At 40.4% G+C, this 22,573-nt stretch overlaps 1 protein-coding gene across 7 annotated transcripts in view; it reads left to right on the top strand.

Annotated features, from left to right (window-relative positions):
* The window catches only part of DNAH11 (dynein axonemal heavy chain 11), a 280,729-nt gene that overhangs the window by 126,672 nt on the left and 131,484 nt on the right, over positions 1-22,573 (top strand). For all 7 annotated transcript variants that reach the window (XM_074367353.1, XM_074367350.1, XM_074367352.1 and 4 more), the window contains exons 41-46: positions 1,836-1,963; positions 2,980-3,128; positions 10,278-10,428; positions 13,525-13,656; positions 16,810-16,983; positions 21,310-21,514. In XM_074367353.1, the coding sequence (XP_074223454.1) occupies positions 1,836-1,963; positions 2,980-3,128; positions 10,278-10,428; positions 13,525-13,656; positions 16,810-16,983; positions 21,310-21,514 (939 nt within the window). The remainder of the gene's footprint in view (positions 1-1,835; positions 1,964-2,979; positions 3,129-10,277; positions 10,429-13,524; positions 13,657-16,809; positions 16,984-21,309; positions 21,515-22,573) is intronic.

Genomic DNA, 22,573 nt, shown 5'->3' with positions numbered 1-22,573 from the left:
CAATTAGCATTCAGCAGGTTCACGCGTATTTCATCCCACATCAATTATGTCAGAGCTCCCTGTAAACCAGGAGAGAATTCAACACTAATGCCTCAGGGAACATTTATAAAGTACCTGATACAAGACAGTGACTGAGTTTTAGGCAGCCTCTATTCTAGGTGCTGGGGACAAGTCAGTGGGACATGTTTCTTGCCCTGAAAGTTTTTGCAGACAAGCAGATTCCTTTGTTAAAATCAGTTTTAACATTTTCATTTCAGTAAATGTACTAACTTTGGCATCATCCTTGATTCCTTTGCCACATTCACACCATACATTCAACATCACAGCAAATCCTATAGGCTTTACCATACATATATAGTATACTATATATAATAGTATTATATAGTAATATATGTATTTATATATATAATAGTATTCTAGGGCTTTTCACCTTCTCTGCATCTCCCACATGAGTCCAAGCCACCATCACCCCTTGTCTGTACCGCTGCCTCCCTGTAGTTCATTTTCCATTCAGCAGACAGAGGGCGCTCTTCAAAATGTTAGTTCTCTGCCTGCAATTTCCAGTGTGTTTCATCGCTGTTAGAATCCAATCCTTATCTAAGGCTGGCAAGGTTCTGTGTAACTGGATCCCCCTTCTTCGTCTCTGACCTCATTTCCTGTGCTCTGCCCTTCACTTACTATAATCCGGGCACTCGGGCCTCCTTGCTCTTCCCTGAACACGCCAAGCATCTTCCCATCACGGGCCTTTGTACTTGGTGTTCCCACTGTCTGCAGCACTGGAGGTGCCTTCGTGGCTTGCTTTGTTATGTTACTAGATTGTCTGGTCAAATACCGCATCAGAGAAGACTTCCCTGGTGACTGTATCAAAGGACCAGGCCTCCATTCTAGTGTCATTTGCACACTGCTTCTTTCATTTGTGAGACAATCAAAATTTACTCTTGTAGGCTTTCTATCTTTGTTTTTTTTTTTTAAAGGACTATGGCAGGAAGAGAATAATATCAGTTTGTGCTGAAAAATTTGTGGGAGCCTTTCAAAGCATTGACCTTTAGAAAAGGTTGCTGGCTTTTTTATGAATTATGGTGGCAGATTTTACTATATACTGTCACTTATCTTTGCAAAAATACTTCACAGAGGAAACAGAGCTTTCCACATATATGTATCAAAACAGTTTTTTTTCACTGTAGTATTATATATTTGAGTTGTGAACAGTCAGCAACTATTAAATATGCCATATAACGCACATAATACTTAGATGCGTAGTAGTTAGCAAAAAAGGACTGTGGATTTAAAATGCTTTTATCTTTACATCTTGTGAGATAATGATAACTTACTACAATGCCAGTGACCAAATTTCTCAAAGAAATGTAGAGCACTTCTGAATACTCAAACTTTAGAATTATCGCCCTTGACTATTTTTACAGAAAAATGGAGAAAGGTGGAAGAAACTAATAATTTAGCCTAAAACAGGTACTAAATGTATGTGCATGAAAAAGGATAATATCTTCATTTAGTGTGAGTTTTGAGTTTCACGTACTCTGCCTTCTGTAAATCTCCACAGATGTTCTTAAAGGAGGGTACTGTCTTCTTTATTCGACATACAGGGATGCCCAGTCTGAGAGGGTCAGGAAACTTCTCACGGAAAGTGAAACTTGACCTTGGGTCTCAAGCCCAGGTAGAGCTTGTAAAGTATTACTCTTTGCCCACCAGAAAGAGGTGACAAATTGACAGCAAATTGACTTACTGAGTAAGAGAGCTTCCAGTGAAGATAGTACAAATTTATTTGAGAAAGAAACAGCACTCGTTATGTTTTAGGATGATTTACTCTTACCTTTTAGGTCTCTTCTCGTCCATTCTGCGAGAACAAGCAAATCTTACTCATGATGGACCGAAATGGATAGTCCTGGATGGCGATATTGATCCCATGTGGATTGAGTCACTAAATACTGTCATGGATGATAACAAGGTAACACCCCAGTGCTAAACCTTGAAGGAAACACCTGGAGTGCATGGAGTTCCATTTGCTTATTGATTTCATATCAGTTTCCATCCTTAACCTGATGTTCTTTACATTGTTACTTTTTGGATGAGTGACAGTTTCCTGATAATTCTCTTAAATTCCCTTGAAGAATTTAAGGGAATACTTTTTTCTTGCCTGTGTAAGTTTCACCACCTTTAAAGAGAGTTAGGTATGTATCCAAGAATTTAGTTTATGCACATCCTACCATTTTCTAAGAGCTAGGTATAAATTTTTATATCTTATCTTTAAGTATGGAACACTTGGGTAATAAAAGAATGTGTCCCCTATGTTAGTTGGCAAAATTTAGCTTTTGAAATTAAGTAGGTCCTATGGCTACAGATTTGAGTATGCATTCATAAGCATTTTGCCATGGTTAATCCAGAATTTCCAGCAAAAAATAAAGGCAAAGATACAGGTCTGTGAGACATTGTTAAAGCAGCACAAGGTCTCCTGTTAGGGTCAGGAGAAAGAAATCAGGCGTCATCATTACTGCAGGATATTGTTAGTAATTCCCTTAAGCTAACAGAAATTACTGCTTTCTGAACTAACATGTTTATCAGAAAATACAAGTCTGAGATCTTCATACTTGCATGAGTTTCTATAGGACAGTTGAAACTTGTGGTATTTTAGATTCTAAAGAAAGCTTATTTTTTGTGGTATTCTGGCCTTTTCATGTAATCAACTCTTAAAACAAACGTCTTCTATTTAGTAGTAGTTACCACGGCTTTTTAAAGGTTGGCATGAATGGGTCCAAGTTGGTGAGTTTGTTCCTCAGAGGTCAGTGAGCGCCCTGCAGGGGATGAACTGAGATCTTTATTCAGACCGTGTTTCTAACTTGGGCAGTGAGATCTTGGTCTTAGGCACGTGTGCGGGGGAAGTACTGTGTGTTGTTATGGTAGGTTAGTGGCATTGCCTTTGCTCCCTAATGATGGGCCACTTTTGTGCTGCACTGCTCTGTCCAGGTGCTGACCTTGGCCAGCAGTGAGCGCGTGGCCCTCACTCCCTCTATGAGGCTGCTCTTTGAGGTTCATCACTTAAGGACTGCAACCCCAGCTACTGTTTCCAGAGCTGGTATTCTCTATGTGAATCCACAAGATTTGGGCTGGAATCCGTGAGTATTGCTTTTTAAAAAAAAAAAAATAGTGGTAAAACATAATGCAAAATGTTCTGTTTTAACCATTTTAAGTGTACGGTTCAGTGACATTGAGTACATTTACATTTGTACAACCATCATTACCATCCATCTCCAGAACCTTTTTATCTTCCCAAACTGAAGCCCCATTAAACAGACTCCCCACTGCCCTTAGCTCCTTCCTACTTTTTCTCTCTATGAATTTGAGTACTCTAGGTACTTCTTATAAGTTGAATCATACAGCATGTGTCCTTTTGTGATGGGCTTATTTCACTTGGCATAATGTCTTATAGCACATGCCAGAATTTCCTTCCTTTTCAAGGCTGAGTGATATTCCATTGGGTGAATATATAGATTACATTTTGTTAATTCCATTCATCCTTCTGTAGACACTTGGACTGCTTCTACTTTTTGACTGTTGGAAATAATGCTTCTACGAACATGGGCATAATCTCTTTGAGTCCTAGCTTTCAATTATAATAGGTATATATGCACACGTGGAATGGCTAGATCATATGGTAATTCTATTTTGAATTTTTTGAGGAACTATCAAACTTTTCTCTAGTGGCTGCACCATTTTATATTCCCACCAGCTATGTACAAGAGTTCCAGTTTCTGCACAGCCCCACCAACACTTACTATTTTCTCAATTTTTTAAATAGCCATCCTAATGGATATGTAATAGTATCCCTTTCTAGTTTTGATTTACATTTCTCTCATGATTAATCATGTTGAGCATCTTTTCATGTGCTTATTGACCATTTGTATGCTTTCTTTGGAGAAATGCCTATTTCAGTTGTTTGCCTATTTGTTATTCTAGTCTGAGTTTTTTTGTTGTTTCGTGAATATTTCTTTTTTTAGTCTTAGGGTTTTATTTTAACAAAAAGCTAAAAATGTATATGATCATTTGAAGAAACTATTAGCAATTAAATTCAAAGCTAATTAATTAGGCTAATTTAAAGATAATTAAATTAGCACCTGTATGCATTTGTCGTTTTTAGTTGGACATGGCTTTGTTCACACCTTGTACATGTTAAGACATGTATTTGTTGAATAAGTGAATAAAAAATAATAGTTCCTATGGAGCACTTATATGTAAACATCATTTAGTGAGCATGTGTGTGTTTGTATATATACGTGTAATGTGCATACATTAACAGTGGTATTGCTTTGATTTAGAGCAAGCTTGTTGTGCCCACCTGGTTACTCTTCAGATGCTTACACTTTGCATAATTCACTCTGGTGGCCACTTGTCACCTCCTCTAGTATTCCCACTGTGAGCTGTGGAAACATCTGAACTCTGCACGTGAACACTGGTGTGGGTGTGCTGCTTGTATGAGATGTCTTCTCCTTACCCCTCCTCCGGGCTCTGTGCCCCCAGGGGCTGTCTTGTAGGAACCGCTTAATGGGCCTCTTGGCCTCTGGTTTGGCCAACGAGGAGCCCTGGCAGAAAATGAGAGGAGAGAGGAGAGTGAAGGCAGGCTATTTATTCCCCTCGTTCCCTCCCTGCAGGGTCACATCAAGATGACTGTGTCCTTCATCAGCAGGTCACTGCTCTTCCTAAATCTCTGCATGAGATTCTTTCATTCCGGGTTCTGGCAGTCCTTCATTCTGTTGTCTCTGCAGGCGCGGGTGCACTAACCATTCTTCTGTTATTACCTGTGACATGGCTCTCTCCTGCCCAGTTTCCCTGCTCCCTGCCCACCCCTTTGTCAATAGTCCTTTTATTGATCCTTCTCTGTTATCCTGATTTGAAGATGACAGCTGTTCCCTGCCAGACACCTGGCTCATGTCCTTCTCCAGACTGCTGTTACTGTTTTTTTTCTTGGTGGGGGGAGGTAATTAGACTGCTTGTCTATGTACTGATTTGCTCACTGAAAGTCTTATCCTTGAACTCTACCACAATGTAGAGCCATGCCCAGGATTCTGTGTTTAACAATCCTTCATTGGCCAGGGGATGGAGTGATTTTTAAAAGTCTAAATTGGAGAGTTGTTCTTGGACTAATAGCTCCTTTCACCAGCTAGGGTTTTGACTCTCTCCTAGGATAGAGTCAAAGACTCTTCTGGAGAGTCTCCTTCGCTGAAGGAGACTCTCCAGCACCCCCTTGACACCCTTATGGAGAGCAGAGATAGTCCTGGCAACCCGTTTCCTTCAGGGGACCCTTCACCTCCACCGGTGTGGTTCAATTTCAGGAGTGAATCTCATAGTTCCCAAGGTCTGTGTAATTCAGTCATAATAACATATGGAGATTAGTGCTAACAAAAGCTGTCTAAATCCCTATTTAAAGGAAGACTCTTATCTAGAAAGTCAAAGGTCATAGGCTGGCAGAAGAGTCACCCAGTTTGCATTCTTGAGAAAGTTAAGCTTCTCTTCACCATTAGATTCTATCTTTATGGAGGTTTTGTTGTATTTAAGATCAGTGGATAGGTATTAATTTTCATGTGTGAGACCAAAGGGTCCATCCAGGCAAAATAATGAGAATCTTCTGTAAAAGATATTTCTCTATTTTTACCACCTAGTGCCAGAAACTTTCAGTGAACTACAAAAAAAAAAAAAAAGTGGCTATTTCCAGTTTGGGGAGGGGGACTCCATATTTATTGGATTTTTTTTTAAATTTTGGATAGTTTTTTTTTAGCTCCATATTTATTGGAAAGTTCATTACCTTACTTGAATATCATAATATTAATAATGTGATAGCTTTACATGTATTGACTCCTTTAATCCCCAGTTACCTTCTGAGATCAATATAATAACCTTATTTTCTAGACCAATGTCTACACTCTTGATTTTCCCCAACTTTTTAATTTGTTCAATTATAGAAAAGTTGGAAAGGTGGTAGGCAGTACATTATACAGTCATGCTCTCTTTTCCTACAGTCATCAGTTGTTACCATTTTATCACATTTACTTTCTCTCTGGCTGTACATGCACTCCCTCTCACAGGCACAGAGACACATATATTTTCTACTTTTATTTATTTTTGCTAAATTATCTGAAAGTAAGTTGGAGACATTAAGGCAGTTCATCCCTGAGTACTTCAGCATCTGTCTCCTAAGAACGAGGATATTGTCCTATATGAATATGGTACAGTTAACATACCTAAAACATTTATCCTTGATGCAGTGCTATCTAAATAAACTGTAATTTTTCACAATTTCCCTGCTACCCCAGGAATTTCTCCTGTATCTTTAAAAAAAAAATCCAGCATCAAACAAGAACCATGCATTATACCCACTTATCTCTCTTTTCACCTTTAATCTCGAATATCCCCCCCACCTTTTTCTTTCATGACATTTACAGCTGTAAAGAGGACAAGCCAGACATTTCGAAGAAGGACCCATGGGTGGTTGCAAAATAGGTCAGTCGTTCTGTCTACATGTATTAGGGGACATTTTGGTAAAGAACTTCTCTTCTTCCCTTCTACTCCCCTTCTACCTCCCTTTCTCTCTGTCTCTTTTTCTCCCCCCTCCCCTTTTCTTTGCCTTTCTGAAAGTGTCATTTTCTATTCATGGCATCTTTTCTCTTAGTTCAATGGATTACAATTCATGACCAGCTTTATTCTTTTGGATGCTCACACTGTCCCAAATTTCACCAGCAGGAGCCCCTTCAAGCTGGCCCCTTCCATGTTCTTTTGTACTTGTCCTTCTAAGTCTTGGAGCACTTTGCTTTCTGGTTGAGCAAGATGTTTCTGGCTCATCTCAGACTGTCCTTAACCTATGCTCTGTTCAGCCATTTCGTGAAGGAGCCAGAAGGAAGTATTTTTGTGTAAGGGGTGGCATTTAGAATCCAAGATACGGATGCCAGGGGTGCTCATTGCCACTAGTATGTCATTAATTCTAGGCCCTTCAGTGAAGAGTTAGGAAATACATCTTCTTAATTCATGTTGTGGGAACTGACAAGATATTTGGAATAGAAAAGATTATAAAATACTGTGTTCATAGTGTCTCTCTGTAGGCTTCTATTTAAGGAGTGCTGTTACTACTTAACTTTCTTAGAATATTTTTGTCAAAAAGCTATTTCACTAAGCTATTTAAAAGCATAATTTTATGTCCATGCTTTACAGATACAGAGCAATATTAGGTCAAACAACATCCTTAAAATCACATCAGTACATGACTAGCTGTAGAAATCAAATACTATTTTATTTGAATTCTGATTCTAGGTAAAAATTTACTGGAAGAATCCTGGACAATTCCCATATGTCTACTGAGATCTTGAGAGACCCAGAAAGAGCAGGATTTAGAAGAAAATTTCTGAAAACTATGATCAGTGGGATATTTTTTTAGTAGAAAGGAATGAAATGCATAGAACGGGAAAAACTAACAGGCAATGAATTAAATTCATTTATAATTCTTTCAGTTATTAAAATTATTTAAAGTGAGCACAACTGAAAATGGAATCTACCAAACTGTGTGTTGTGTAGCTTGTACATCACGTAGGAAAAGGCAGGAGTATCTCTGGAATTTAGTCTGGTTCCTGGAAAATAACTTTCGGGAGCCTGGTTCCTGGAAAATAACTTTCGGGAGCCACAACTTTGGATCAGACTTCACCTTCTATTACTTGAGCTGAAAATACTCTTTTGCCTTTATCTCTCCCGTTCTCTCACATGCGTTGGACGAGCTTGTTGTCTCCTACCCCTGAAGTCCCGTCCTCTCACCTCTGCAGTCTGGTTATATTTGTAGACATATAGGCTGAGAAGACGTCAGTGCACACTGCAGAGCTGCAGGTCCATTTTTTGAGGCCGCCACGAATGATAGAAAACCCGACTCTTGCTGTGAGGGGCAAATTCTAGAGAGCTCTCGTGAATCCCTGCTATTCTGTATGACAGGATTCCCACCCCAGACTATTTGGGTAAAAAATAAAAAACGTCTTCGGAAGCCTGGAAACTTTGGCTACCTCTGTAGTTTCTAAACTACTGGGCGTTAGACTTCCTGTGATAGACCTAGAGCCCTCCTGGAGAAGGCCACGGCTGGTTACAGGGAACACATTTGCAAGCACTAAGAGCCAAAGATCCTGTGTTAGCGACCTAGACATTGTCAGTAAGAAGTTGCATTAAGGCGTCATCATGTAGCTGCTTCCTGAGGCAGGGGCAGCTATGTGGGTGATCCTTATGTAGATAAGGAGTAAATAAGTATGATGCTTTCAGCTGTATGTTGTATGAGAGCAGTATGTTTCACTGGGCCATGTCCAAATCGGTAGCATCTTTTAAAAATCATGAGAAACTTTGGTATGAAGTAAGGTGGAAAGAATTGCCAAAAATACAGTCTCTATCTTCAATTTTTGCCATTGCCAAAGATAAAAGAATCTCCTAAATTTGCTGTCTTTTAAGGTCTACTAAAATTTAGCAGTAGTTTATACATGGAACTTTAAACTGTCCATATTTAACAATATAGATTTTTAACTTCAATGCTGTATGAGGTGGTTGAATCCTAGCAGATGTAATTTTTGGTTTGTTTCTTTTTCTGGTCGGGATCAGCTGGTCTCCTGGTTTGATAGCAATCACTTCCTGATTTATGGAGGTAACTTGTACAATGGCATCATTTGCTCGTGGGCCTGGGGCGCCTTCCCTTTGAGACTGGCTACTGCCACTGTGGGTCAGTGAAGTAGCTGCTACCTGCCGCCTGAGGGCAAAGCCCACTTTCCCCTTCTGGGCGATGTAGAGGCTGCAGCTCCTGGTTATCCCCGCACAGCCTTCTGCTCCCACAGAGACCAAAGACGGGAGTAGTGGGTAAAGGTAGAATTGTTGAACCCATCAGAGCACCGCCGCCACCTCTCAGGCCCTGCAGGGCACTCCTGTCTTCAGCAGATGTAACAGAGCTAAAAATGGATGAAGATCCAGGCAATCTGACTTAAAGCTCCATCTCCCTGAACAATCGTCCCCGAGCCCCACAAGAAGCTCTGGACACTAAGATTCCACTTCTGCCAGCTTGTATACAGTAAAATGAGCAGCTAGCTGAGGGCTAGGTGTGGCCTTCCTGCCTTCATCCCTAGGAACTAACACTTGCATCCTATTGTTCCGTTGGAGCCCATGGGATGCAACCAGGCAGGTGGGGGGCACCGGGAGCGGTCTGTCCATTCTTCTTGGACCTGGAAAAGTTTTGACAGTTGATATTTTGTAAATCTAACATTACTGTATAGGTAGTTGAATATTTAATAAAACCCTATTGTGAAGCCTTGTGAATATTGAAGGGAGCCTTTTATAAGATAATCATTTCGGCATAATTTCTTGTGATATTAAAAACACGAAATCTGATGTGCTTAAAGCAAGGTCAAGCTGTAACTGGTCTGGTCATGCTGCTTCTCTGTAGGCAGCTACATATGTTTATTACTGCTTCCTATTTGATGAGAGCTTTTTGAGCAATTATTTTTCATGGCACATTGTATGGTTTCTCCTCAGAGACTGGGTGCTACTAAGTTATGTTCCATTTTATTGATAAATATTATTCTATTAATATAAATATACATTATTATACAAGTAATAAATATATTATTTTAATAATATAAATTAACATTAATAATTAGAGCTATTAATGTATCCAAAGTGGTAACATTTTATAAGCTTCAGATTAATACGCATGTACCCAAGCAGGCAATACCATTTTAGAGCCACTTATTGGAACCACATTATCAGCTATCAGATTTGAGTTACACTGAGTCCAGCGGACAAGGAGGGACTTGGAAATAGCCCCTATGGAATTTTCACCTTTTTATTTGTAACTGATTTCTCATTTCTAATAATCAATCCCAATTTTAATCAAGGAAAAATCCCAAGCTGTTTTCATAAATAAAGCCTACTCTCTGAAAATAGTTTCAGTCCTCCAGGAAATGACAAACTGTGCTTCCTTGTAAGTGCTCAGTAATGGCCTACTTATCCTCTATTATGTTGGATTTCTAAGTGCTGTTAGGAATTTCTTTTACATTCTTTTCATTAAGGTAAAAATGGCCATTAAAATAAGTTTTTAAAGGGTCATTTAAAAATATTTGCCATTTGAGAAATAGAATGAAGTCACTAAACCTTTCCCTGAAGTGTTGGACCAAGCTGTGTTGGAGGGGGCACACTTTTGAGTGGGTGGAATTCTGCTTTTCAAGCCCAGTGCTCAACAAAAGCTTTTCTGTGTTCTTTTTCAGCTATGTGGCCAGTTGGATAGACAGAAGGCAGCATCAGTCAGAAAAGGCCAATTTAACGATTCTTTTTGATAAATATGTTCCTGTGTGCTTGGATAAGCTGAGAACGAGCTTTAAAACCATCACTTCAATTCCAGAGAACAGCCTGGTGCAGGTTTGTCTTTGGTTATGCCATTGAACCCTCTAGTCCTGGAGTGGTAGTGTGGCTTGAGCAAAACAGAAGTTCTTGCTTTTTCAAAAAGATGAGACGATTTCTGGAATGATTAGGTTGCTCCCCCTTCCTCCCCCAGCCCCTGTGCTCCCCAGTGCTTTTTGCAAACCTCTATCACATGCCTGTATCCCACACTATTTTGTTTGAGTTTGTGGTCTGTTTCTTTCACAGGAATGTGAGCTAGAGGACTGAAGACACCTTTTATTCATTTTTATGTTTCCAGAGATTTCCATAATGCCTAGCACCTAGTAGATGCCAAATATGTCTTTATTGAATCATTGTGTCCCTCCTAGATATGTTTGTATAGAAGAAGAAAAGGGTTACAGCTGCCTCATTTATTTTTCTGTGTCCTAAGGAACTGGCCCAGAGAAGGTGTTCAGTATGTTTTCTGAATGCAGTAAATTCATGCAATTAAAAATGTTGGCCAGCGAGTAAGAGAAAGTTTCTGAAGTCCACCTCGTGGGTGCCACCCCCACAGACCTCCCACTCTCTCGTCCCTTTCTTTTCTCCCCCTCCCCATAATAGTCCTCAAGTCAGGTCAGTCTGGATGAAGAGTTCGTAACATTTCTGGAAGAGATTTTTTTTTTGATCCTCATTGTGAGACAGGTGGGGAGAGTGAAGAGTGTGTATGATGTGTTGTTATGGATGCGGATGAAAATAATGCACGACCCACAGAAATGAAGGTGGTGATCTTAATCTCAGCGGGAAGAAAAACTCTCCCCGGCCTTTACAAGAAGAAAATTTCACAAAAGGTTTACAATAAGAAGCCTTAATTTTTTTTCTCTTCAGGAGCAAAATTGGTTTTGAAGTACTTGGTGCCACACAAAGTTACTGTGTAGCACAATTTGTTGGAAGCTAAATTAGAAATAGTCCCAAGCATAAGAAGAAGAGAAAGTTCGGGTTTGGGGATAATTTGCACACCAATTAAGTAAACGATAGTCTTCAACAGTAATTATCTGCAGTATAATTTATTTCTGAAAGCAGGTCTGAATTTATTCATAATGAATTAATTATGTGGTTAGCCTAATTAGACTTCCTCTGGTGTAATACTTGCAAAAAGCAAGTATCGGGTTCTTTCTCACGTTGACTTGTATATTTGTGTTTCTCTGTGGTGTGAACTTCTTCATTCAAGAGCAGTGTGAAGATAGGTCAGTAGGAAGTAATGTGACTTTTGCTCTCACTTCCTCCTTCTGTAGTATTCAGAGGTGGCATTTTATCCTCAGCTCCTTTTGGGCTGCTGTTTTATAAAGTAGTCCCTTTGCTGTGACTACTTATAAAGACAGAATTTGAGACAAAAATGAGTATACAAGAGAATGGCTTTTTAAATGGCTACTTTAAGAAATTAAAGTGCTGTGTTTTCCAGTATTTGATACTTCTTTGCTGTACGTTTGGTAAGGTGCGTTAACTCTTTCAGAATACACAGCCTGGTATGAATTTATGAATTGCTGACATAGAGCTTCAAATGTTTTCCAAGTACTGTGTTTGGGAGAAAATGGTGAAATCATATGTTATTAGCATGTTCAGATCAATGGATAATGTCACGTTGAGACCTTGCAGTCTTTTTCGTTTTGATTTTAACACACCTTAGACCAACATGGCTTCTACTCAGAAATAGCAAAGCCTCAGGGTTTTTACATAGTTTTTCTTGATACCACATTGGTGAGTTCTGTTCAATTAGAAGATTATTTTACAATGGCAAACATGGCATAGTATAAAATGATAGAAATCAAGAGAGAGATTGAAACATGTAACAGGTGCTCAGCTATTTAAATTTTAAAAACACTTCCAGATTTTGTCCAGAACTCATTTTGCATGTTACCATGGATTTTCCCCATCTTTTGTGGTTGGGAGGGAAAGGCACACCCATGACTGACTTTGTTGGAACTTCCATTGCTGTGTGTATGATGGAGATAGAAGTCTACTGCTGCCTTCAAAAGCTGGGGGAGGGTTTCATGGATTGTGAGGGTCTGTGGCAGTGCTAATTCACGCAGCCATTTTTGTACTGTAGAAAACGAGCTCTGAAACATGTTCGTTATGGTTGTTGTTTCATATGAGAAAGACCTTGGTGACAGTCACGTCCTCCTCAGAACCGACCTGATTGCCCCATACCTGGAGTGTATTTCAGACCAATAGAGCACATAGCCATTTCACCTGGAGGGTATGAAGAACAGGTTCCTGAACAGCGTTTCTTCCAAGGCTAAATTTAGTCTCATGTCCCAAAAATGCCACAAGGCCAGGGCTGCCAGTCCGACTTGCTAAATTTATGACAACAGGCGGGGAAATAGCTGCCAAAGGACTAAGGGAAAGTGGGTTATCTAAATGTCCATCAGAGGGAAAGGGTTAATTAACACCTTTCCATCTAGTGTATGTATTCTCAGTGACATTGTAGGGCAACACTTACTGGAAAGGAAAGATGCCTTTAGTTTGTTTTATTTTTATTTATTTATTTACTTACTTACTTACTTACTTAAAATGGTGTACTTTAGTTCTTATTTATGTATTTGGGGGGTAGATAATTAGATTTACTTATTTATTTACTTATTTTTAGAGGAGGTGTACTGGGGATTGAACCTGGGACCTTCTATATTCTAAGCATGCGCTCTACCACTGAGCTACACCCTCTTCTGCCCTTTACTTTGTTTTAAAGTGAGAAAGTGGGCTGTGGAATACTCTGTAGTAGGCTCCCTGTTTATAAAAAAAAAAGAGAATAAATCTGTATAAATTTTTTTGATCATATGTATTTCTCTTTATTACAGTGATAATCAGTTGGAGAATTTAAAATACTAGTTTTTTTTTTTTTAATAGTTTGTTGTGACCTAGAAGATCAGTCTGGTTGAAAGTGGCCAAGGTTTTTCCACCACTGACTGAACAGCCCAGAGCACAGTCACTTTTGTGTCTCCCAAGGTAGCAGATCACAGAGCTGGGAAAACTCAGATTATCTCCCAAGGATACTGTAGATTTGTTAACAAGTCCTATCAATTACTTCACTATTGAAAAAAAAAAGTTGCCCCTGAAAAATGGCTGTTTCTTTTTCTTTAGACTATTTGTACTCTTCTGGAATGTTTGTTGACTCCTGAAAATGTACCTTCTGACAGCCCAAAGGAAGTTTATGAGGTCTATTTTGTCTTTGCTTGTATCTGGGCATTCGGAGGCACCCTGCTACAAGATCAGGTATGTGTAGAAATAGTTTACACAACTGGTTTTATTTGGGAGGAAATATTGTAACATGCGATCCGTATGTTTTGTTTTGTTTTTTTTAATGTTATCATAAATCTATGCTGCTTGTCCTGTTCTCTCCTAAGCTTGTGCATTGTTAGGCAAGTTCATTCAGGCTGGTGGTTCTAACCTCGACTGACAAGGCCAAAGCCATGGCTTCCTCCAGATCTCTCTTCTGAGCTCAGGGTTCTTTGTCTCCACCTGCCTCTGGGGCAGCACCAGCGGGGTGCTGTTCCACGGGCACATCCCACTCGGTGTGCCTGAGGCACACCCCACAGCTGGCTCTTTCTCTGTAGTCTTTCTTTTCCTCAGTGATACATTTCTCCCAGTTGCTCTACTTAAAAACCTTTTCCATGGACTATAAAACCAGGTAAAATCACAGGAGTGGGATGTTGATGGCTGAGACCTTTCTATTCCTGATCATAACAGCTCACCTTCCTCCCTGCTGATCCTCTTTTCATCTCTCCAAAGCTGGCAGCCTTCTGACCAGTTACCCTGCCTGCAGGCCAGAAGCTGGACATCACATGGTCACCTTTCTCTCCCAGACAGTCCTTAATAAATAGTCAACATCACCACCACCACCATCATCATATTTAAATTTTCAGAAGGGCTCTAACTACGAAGCATTCAAAAGAGAGGGTATGAAGTTGGAAATATGAATGAAACAGACCTAAGAAATAGTTCTAGGAGAGCCATTTAGTCAACAAATGTGAGTGTCTACTCTATGTCAGGGAATGTGCTTAGGGCTTTTAATAGGCTATCTCATTGAATTTTCAAAAAAATAAAACCTGTGTATGTAAGTACAACTATCCTTTTTGTTTTACAAAAAGGAACTGAAACTTAGACAAGTTAGCCTGCTTGAAGACACATGGCTAAATAATGTCTGAAGCAAGTTCAAACTCAACAGACGGACTCAGAACCCCTGTTTTTAACCCATGCCATTGCCAGCAACTTCCAAAACAGGTCTGGGTCAGCTCTCCTGGCGTCTCCTATAAATGGCCATTATTGTTTCTCACTTGGCTTCTGAAGTAACTTCCTCCCTGGTCTTTTTGCTTCTGTACTTGCCCTATAATCCATTATCCACTCAGCAGCCAAAGTGATTTTTTTTTCATATAAATTGAATTATATGATACACTCCAGAACTGAAAACACTTTAATGGATTCCTATTGCTTTTAAGGTAAAATTTAAAAACTTAATACTGTTTACAAGGCCTCTAGATCTATCTGGCCCTGTCCGCTTCTCTGCCTTTCTTTCTTCTCCACTGCCACTCCCTCCCCTCCCACCCCACCAGCTGCACTGGCCAGTTTCTGGAGCAAAGGCTCTTTCGTACTATGACATCTTTGTGTACACTGACCTCCTTCTGCTTCCTGGAGTGGCCTACTCCCTAATCTGTGCCTCTTCTCAAAGATGGTTTCCCTGAATATCCAGTTAAATTCACCCAATACTCTGACTTACAGCAAACTTTACTTTCAAGGCACCCGTTTATTTATTTCTGTTTTTGATCGGCTTAACCTCTGCTTCCGCCTTGCATCCCCATGTCTCCCTGCCCCCCACCAGCTCTGTGAGAGCAGAACCCCTGCCTGTGTTCTTCCCCGCTATAGGAAACATGCCTTTTAGTTGAGTGAATGAACAATTCCAAGATTTGTCCTCAGAATCACTTTGCTGATGGAGTGGTTAGGGAAAGCACATTTTTATAGAAAGTGAAAGTCGTGTGTATCCTGCCTACAGATAATAAGTAATACCTTCTGAACTAACTTGATGTAAGACCAACTTCTGTAGAATGATTAAAACAAAAAATCCTATGACACCAGTCTGAACATGACTTAAATGAACCTACACTCACTGGCACATGAGTGGTGGTAGCTCAGCTTGTTTGGAAGGCGGAGGGGTAAGATCTCCCTGCCAAGGCTGGTCACCCCTCTCAGCCCCGATCACACTCTCCTGTCCTCTAGCTGTCCTGCCCGTCTCTGCTCATGTGTGCATTCAGCCTAGTGCAGTAAGTGGGCCCCAGTCCTTGGACATAAGGACACCAGAGTTAAAGCAGACTTAAGCATGTCTCTGGAGGAAATGGGAGTTGAAGTCTCAGATAAGTATGAGCTTGCTGAATGCAGTGGACATGCACAGTGTTTTTAGAGATCACCGAAACTCACTTAGCTGGGTCATCCCATGAACGTGGGAGTCCCTAGGCCAGGTCATCCATAGACACAGAGGATTTGTTAGTTGCTGGTACACAGTTGCTGTTTCTCCTCCCCTGTTTTCCAAATCCAATCTTACACCAAAGGGCTTGTATCCATCATCAGATAAAAACAAGCACCTTCTAGCAATGAGATCCTGTCTCCTAACTATAAACTGGAAGCCAGGCATTTGTGACGTTTTCAGCTAGACCCCTCAGCTGTGCTAAGCTGGAAAACCAAGTCCAAGCCTGTCTCCAGCCCTTCATCCCTCATGACAGGGCTTCCCAGACGTAAACCTTCAAAGATCAACAAAATGTCAATAATGATTAAAAGGAATGGAATAGAAAAGCCAATAGTCAGCAACTCTAAGTCAGGGCATTTATTTAAAAGTGGCCACTTATTATCACCATGACTTTATAAAGGAAAGGATATCTTAACACCAAAAGTTGCACGAAGGCCATAAGCTCAAATACAGTATGGTATTTAGATCAGTAATGTTTCTGATTTTTTAGAGTGTTCCTTTGTTCTTGCTTTCCTCATTTTACCATCAGTTCATGGCAATATCGGTAAAAATGAACACCAGTGTTTGATAACCACTGTCTTACAGCATGGTAAGTTGCATGATAGCTTGTTGGTAAATCGAATACTCTAGGGGTGATTCATGGGTCACCTTACCTTCTTTTTAAGTTGGTAGTTATTCCAGAAAATTTGTACCTAATGGATAAATGGCAATGATAGCTCTCTGCCTCTGTGATATGGTCACTCATTATAACTTCCTTATGGGTATTTACTTTTCTTGGGTCATTTACTTAATCCCATTTGTAATTATGAGTCCATGCACTGCAAACAATGTCCCTGTGTGTTTGCAGGGGCTTCGTATGTGTTCAAAATTACCTTTAAGTTTGTACTAACAATTTCTCTTGTTCCCCATAGCTTTCTGGTTATCAAGCTGAATTCAGTTGGTGGTGGCATAAAGAGATGAAAGCAGTGAAGTTTCCATCCCAGGGAACCATTTTTGATTATTATCTGGACCACAAAACTAAGAAATTCATGCCTTGGGCCGATAAAATTCCGCAATTCATGATGGATTCAGATGCACCTCTGCAGGTAAGTGTGTGGAGCACGGTGATCTTCCAGCCACATGGGACTGGTTCAAGCCTTCTTTGTTTGTTTTCGAGCAGTCTTTCTTCTGTCCGATCAATAGATTACTGTTGGTATGGTCAGCATATAACATACTTTTTTGGAGAGAAGAGTCTCAAGGGAATGATTAGTGAGATGGTTATTGTATTTCTACAACTTTTTTTCATTTCCGCTTAATTCTGTAGTAACAGCTTTCTTTTGATTTTCCTAGAAATGTTCTATAAAAACTGGAGGCTTGTTTCCATTAGTTCAGTGATTCTTATGTCTTACCTTGCTGGTTCCTAAGCAGCCCTGTTCACTCTGCCTTCTCTCCTCTGCCCCCACAAGCCATAAAATGAGTGTTTGGTCTCCTTACTCATGTGTTTCATGTTCACAGGGCAGCTCAGAAATCTTAATTAATTTTTATCATTTGCTAATTGTTTCTCGTTCTAAATTGTCCTACATTTTTATGTATCAAGTTATTCTTTAACCATCTTCTTATTCTGCCTCAGTCTGCTTTCCTTTTCATTAGACTTCTTTCTCAAAATCAGGTCATATTGATTGATTTTGGAGCCTACTATTTCTGGCAGTGCCGTATGAAATGCATATGGGTGATTTCTATGCTAATTAGGAAGCCGTTAGTGTGAAATGAAAGAAAAGCCGAAGTATGGGTTTCTTGGAGCTGCAGTAACAAAGCACCACACACTAGGTGGCTTCAGCAGCGTAACTTACTGTCTCTCAGTTTTGGAGGCTAGAAGTTCCAGAAGTAGGTGTTAGCAGGTGTGGTTGCTTCTGGGGGCTCTAAGGGAGAATCTCTCCTAGCTGCTGGTGGTTGGCTCGCAGTCTTGGTGTTCCCTGCTTTGTGGCAGCGTTACTCAGACCTTCATTTGCCCCATGTGTATTCTCTGTATTCAGATTTCTCGTCTTATAAGGACACCAGTCATTCTGAGTTAGGGGCCTACTCTGTGTTAGTGTGCTAGGGACACCGTAACGAACTGCCATCGACTGAGTGGCTTACACATCAGGAATTAATTTTCTCATGGTCTGGGAGGCTAGAAGTCCAAGTTCAAAGTGTCAGCGGGTTTGGTTTCTCCTGAGGTCTCTGTGCTTGGCTTGCAGATGGGCCACCCTTGCTGTGTCCTCACATGGCCTTTTCTCTGGGTACACATCCCTGGACACTGTCGTAAAGTATGTCCAAACTTCTCACAAGAACACCAGGTTGAATCAGGTCCCACTCTGTCAGCCTCCTTTAGACTTAATCACCTCTTTACAGATTCTGTCTCTAAATAGACACAGTCTGAGATGCTGGGGTTAGGGCTTCAACATGAGAATTGGGGGGGGGGGTACAATTCAACCTGTAACACTTAACCATAAGGAAACTTTTAACGTTTTACAACCAAGAAATTCAGAGGTGGGAAGGCCCCAAGTCGAATGAGTTCTGTGATATGATTTTGTCACCAAGGATTCAGATTCCTGTCTTACCTTGGCTTCATTTGAAGACTGATTCCTCCTGATCTCAAGATGGCTCCAGGGGCGCCAAGTAGAAGAGTTAGAGGGAAAGAAGAGTTTCTCATATTTTTTTATTAAGAGTTAAGGACACCCTTCTCAGAAACCCCAGGGCAGACTGCCTCCTGCATCGAGTTCTCCAGGGGTCACATGGCACCCCCAACCCAGTCTCAGGTCAGGGTAATGGGATAGTTGGCCTTGATGAGTCATTACGTGGCTGCAGGAGCCGGGGGGAGCTTGGAAGCTGTGTGAAGGAGGGGCAGGGAGTTGAACCAAGTAGGGCTCTGACAGGAAGGGACAAGTAGACCAGTGGGTGCTGGGAGGCAACCAGCAGGGTCTGATCTACCTGCTTTATATATATTTTGAAATCTCTGTTTCAGCTTAGCCTATCTATGTTACCCCAAAAGGGGAAGGGAAAAGACTCCAGTTCTTGTCTTATCTGAAAGAGAAGAATTCAGATGGAAGATGGAAGCGTTGTATAGCAAGAGATTTTAAAGGTTTTATTAGCAAAGGGAAAGTACACCTGCAAGAACGGGAGGCGGGCTGATCCCAGTGTGGAGAGCAGTGGTCTTCGCTTGCCCCTTTCTCTTACACCCTCGCTTAGAGGCGGTCTCTTGGTTGATGGATAGCCCTTGCCCGTGGAGTGCTTAGTCATGCTGGTCTGCTTTTGCACATGTCCTTACCCTTGGTGTGCACAGAAGAACTCATGGTGGGGGCCTAAACCACAGTGCTTATGATACTACAGTGATCATTGGGTCATGTCCAGTTAGGTCCTTGTTGCTACCGTGCCGTTGCAGCTGACAGGTTCTAACTGGTTTCTTGCTGGCACTCATTTAGAGGAAGTAAAGCCCCTTTAGCTGAAAGCAGGCTTACTGCCATCTTCCTCTCCTACACCTTATCTGCCCGATGCCCCCACTTATCTAACTACCTAATATCTAGACCTCAGCCACCTAATAATATTGTTTAGCTGGTTGAAAGGTGAGGATTTATAACTGACCAAAAGAAACACACCTACACACACACACACAAAGACCAAATAACTGGTATTACAGGTTGGTGTGCTTTATCGGTGATATATTTGATTTAATAGATAACCTATCAGGACTCTGTAGTCTTACTTTATGTACAACTGCACTGGATGTGGTTATTTTATTAACAGCTTCTTAACATATTAAAGGAGAACCATGTTGGGCCAATAATAATAATAGCAAATACTATGTGTTGCTATGTGTCAGGCCATTGTCTAAGTGCTTTACATAGGTCAACTAATTTAATCATTACGACAACTTTCTAAGGCATGGACTGTTACTATCCTTTTTACATATGAAGAAAGAGAGGCCCCTCAAGAATAAGTCATGTGTGTACAGCTCTGCTCTGAAGAGTGTTCCACGTGGTAGGTAAGATAGGGCTCTGGCTCCGGACAGATTTGGGCTTGAATCCAAGTACCATGATGTATGCTTTTGTCCAAGTTATTAATGTTCTCTCAGCTTTAGTTTCATCATTTCTGAAATGAAAATAGTAAGAAAACTCTCTTCATAGGTTTGTTGTATTAGGGCATAATGCACGTAATGTGCTTTGCATGGTTCCTATCATATATTCAGCTCTCAGTAAGTATTAATTATTGGTAGTAATATGTGAAGAAAAGAGCCAAGAGCCAAATTAAAAAGTAAATGATAACATCTAGTAGCAAGAAAGGAAAAAATATTAGAAAATCAACTGTAATTTTTAAAAGTCGCCTAGGACTGTTCAGTGTAGCACAGACCAGTTTGTGCCTTTCAGCAGATCCAGAGAGTATCACTGAATTCAAATAAAGTTCTAGAGTAAATGTTCATAGTCATAAAGATGATCTTGAATGGTCTCTAAAATACTCAGTTGTGTTCAGTATATGCTAACCACGCAGGGAAGAACTTTATCCATTATAAAAATTTGTGTATTTTTCTTATGAGCAGTATGAATCCTGCATGTAGTTTTTTTAGCCCCTTTTTCATTTGACCACCAAGAAATGCAGGAAATTGTCAACTCTCTCTTAATCACCATGCAGGATTCTGTCTCCTACATATCTACATCTGCTACCCCTTTTCCTGATCTTACATATTAGTCTGCATTCTCTGACTTTCGTTTTTATTTATTTATGTTCATTTTATCGTATTCCTGGAAGCCACATCAAATTCTTTGTGAAACAATGTGGAATCAAAATAAATAGCCAGTTTTCAAAACAGAAACACTGTTATAAAAATTTTTAACAAAACAATGCACAATGAGTTTCAGCCATTCTTTGGATTTGTGATTATTTCACTTAAAGACACCATTTTCTCCAAACTGGTGTCTCTTTGCACTGAACCCCTTTAGTGTGGATGCGCCTCATCGTTCTGCCACTGAAGCTTACTGGGTCAAGGCATTGCTTCCAATTTTTGTTTGTACGTAGCTTGACTTTTCAAATGTTTTCTCAGTTCCTAAAGAGTAGTGGACAGTTTCTTGAGCTCCCACTGTGTTCCGTTGTATGACGAACACAAGACTGAGCAAAGTATGCCATGGTAGAGAGTCTTGGGTGCTGGCACTTACTTAGAAAATATAAATCAGCTGCTTTTGCTATAACACTTGGCTGTCACTGCCCAGTTGTCCTATTCAAGCCATGATGTCTGAACTGATCATTTGAAACAAAAAATTAGATAGGTTGTCTCCTACCGGGTGTTAACTAGAACTCAGAATTCATTTGGTCTCAATTCTAAAAGGGCTATGTTGATTCAGGTTTAAAATTTTGGAAAGCCTGTCTCTCTGACCTTTTTCTTATTCTGTTTTTCCTCCCAGAGAGTTGTGGTTCACACATCAGAGACAACTCGTCTGAGATATTTCATAGAGTTGTTACTTGAGAAGGGACAGCCACTAATGCTGGTGGGAAATGCTGGAGTGGGAAAAACAGTCTTTGTAGGTGACATGCTGGCCAGTCTCTCCGAGGATTACATAGTGTCCCGTGTGCCTTTCAACTACTACACCACATCTGCCGCTCTGCAGGGTAAGTGTTCGTCCTGTTTACACTCCAGAAACAAGAGATGAGAAACTGTCAAGGCCAGGACATGCAACCCAAAGGGATGGTTACTTTTTCTAAGCTTTAGACATTCCGCTTAGGAGTGTGTTTTTACTTCTACAATTCTTGGTAAATAAGCTTTGTTTAAATACGGTGCTTTTGGCTTTTTGTATCATGGCTTTATTTGGGTTATTGCTCTTTAGAGCAGGCAGCGTTTACATCAACAGTGTTCATTGCTTTGCCCCTAAACCATTTGGTTACCTGTAATTAATTTCATGGAGCCCCAGCTGCGTAAGAAAATACTCAGGGAAGAATTCTCTGGCTACGTTTTCAAGTAAGCTATTGATTTACGGCGAAATTCAGACGATATTGATGAAATGACAGGCCATGAGCTGTTAGTTAAATCTTAGGAGAACTCTAAGAATAATTTGTAATCGTTGAAGACATGTGTCAAGGTAATCAAAAGAACCACACGGATTTGGGGCATTCGAAATTCAGAAGGGCAAACGAAGTAGACATGGGAAAGAGAGAACTAGTATAAACTACCATATGATCATGGTAGGAGGTCTGTCCCTCTGTCCAGCAGAGCGATGGGGTTATGTTGTGTGGGGGCAGCCAAGCTCCCTGCTGTCCAGCAGTTTATTAAACCTGTTGAGCTGACCTGAATGTGGTTTCTGTGTTGCGTGAGTTGTAGCTGTTTCCTTAGCTACATTAGTAGAGACTGAGACCGAAGTTTCGTATTCCTGACATCAGGAACTAAGACAAGAATGTTTGTTCTCTAATCTCTTTCTTAATCGAGTTTGTCTTCCTCATCTTTGTGAATGGAACAGTTGAAAAGCTGACTCAGAAGTATTTCATTCATTTCTTTATCAGGGGTATATTATTTATCTACTTTTTCCCAGGCACTGTGTATAATACATGTTTTTCCTTCACAGACACAGAAGAAGGGATCACTTTATAAGTTGTCAGTGGAGGATAAGGGCTACAGTTCAGTAGTTGAACAAAGTTTATCTTGCTAATTCTTGTAAGGAATACAGGCATGAATAG

The sequence above is a fragment of the Camelus bactrianus genome, chromosome 7 (assembly GCF_048773025.1).
Source record: "Camelus bactrianus isolate YW-2024 breed Bactrian camel chromosome 7, ASM4877302v1, whole genome shotgun sequence".
In the NCBI taxonomy this organism is placed as follows: domain Eukaryota; kingdom Metazoa; phylum Chordata; class Mammalia; order Artiodactyla; family Camelidae; genus Camelus; species Camelus bactrianus.
The sequence above is the reverse complement of the archived record's forward strand: the minus strand, read 5'-3'. Positions and strand labels throughout refer to the sequence as shown.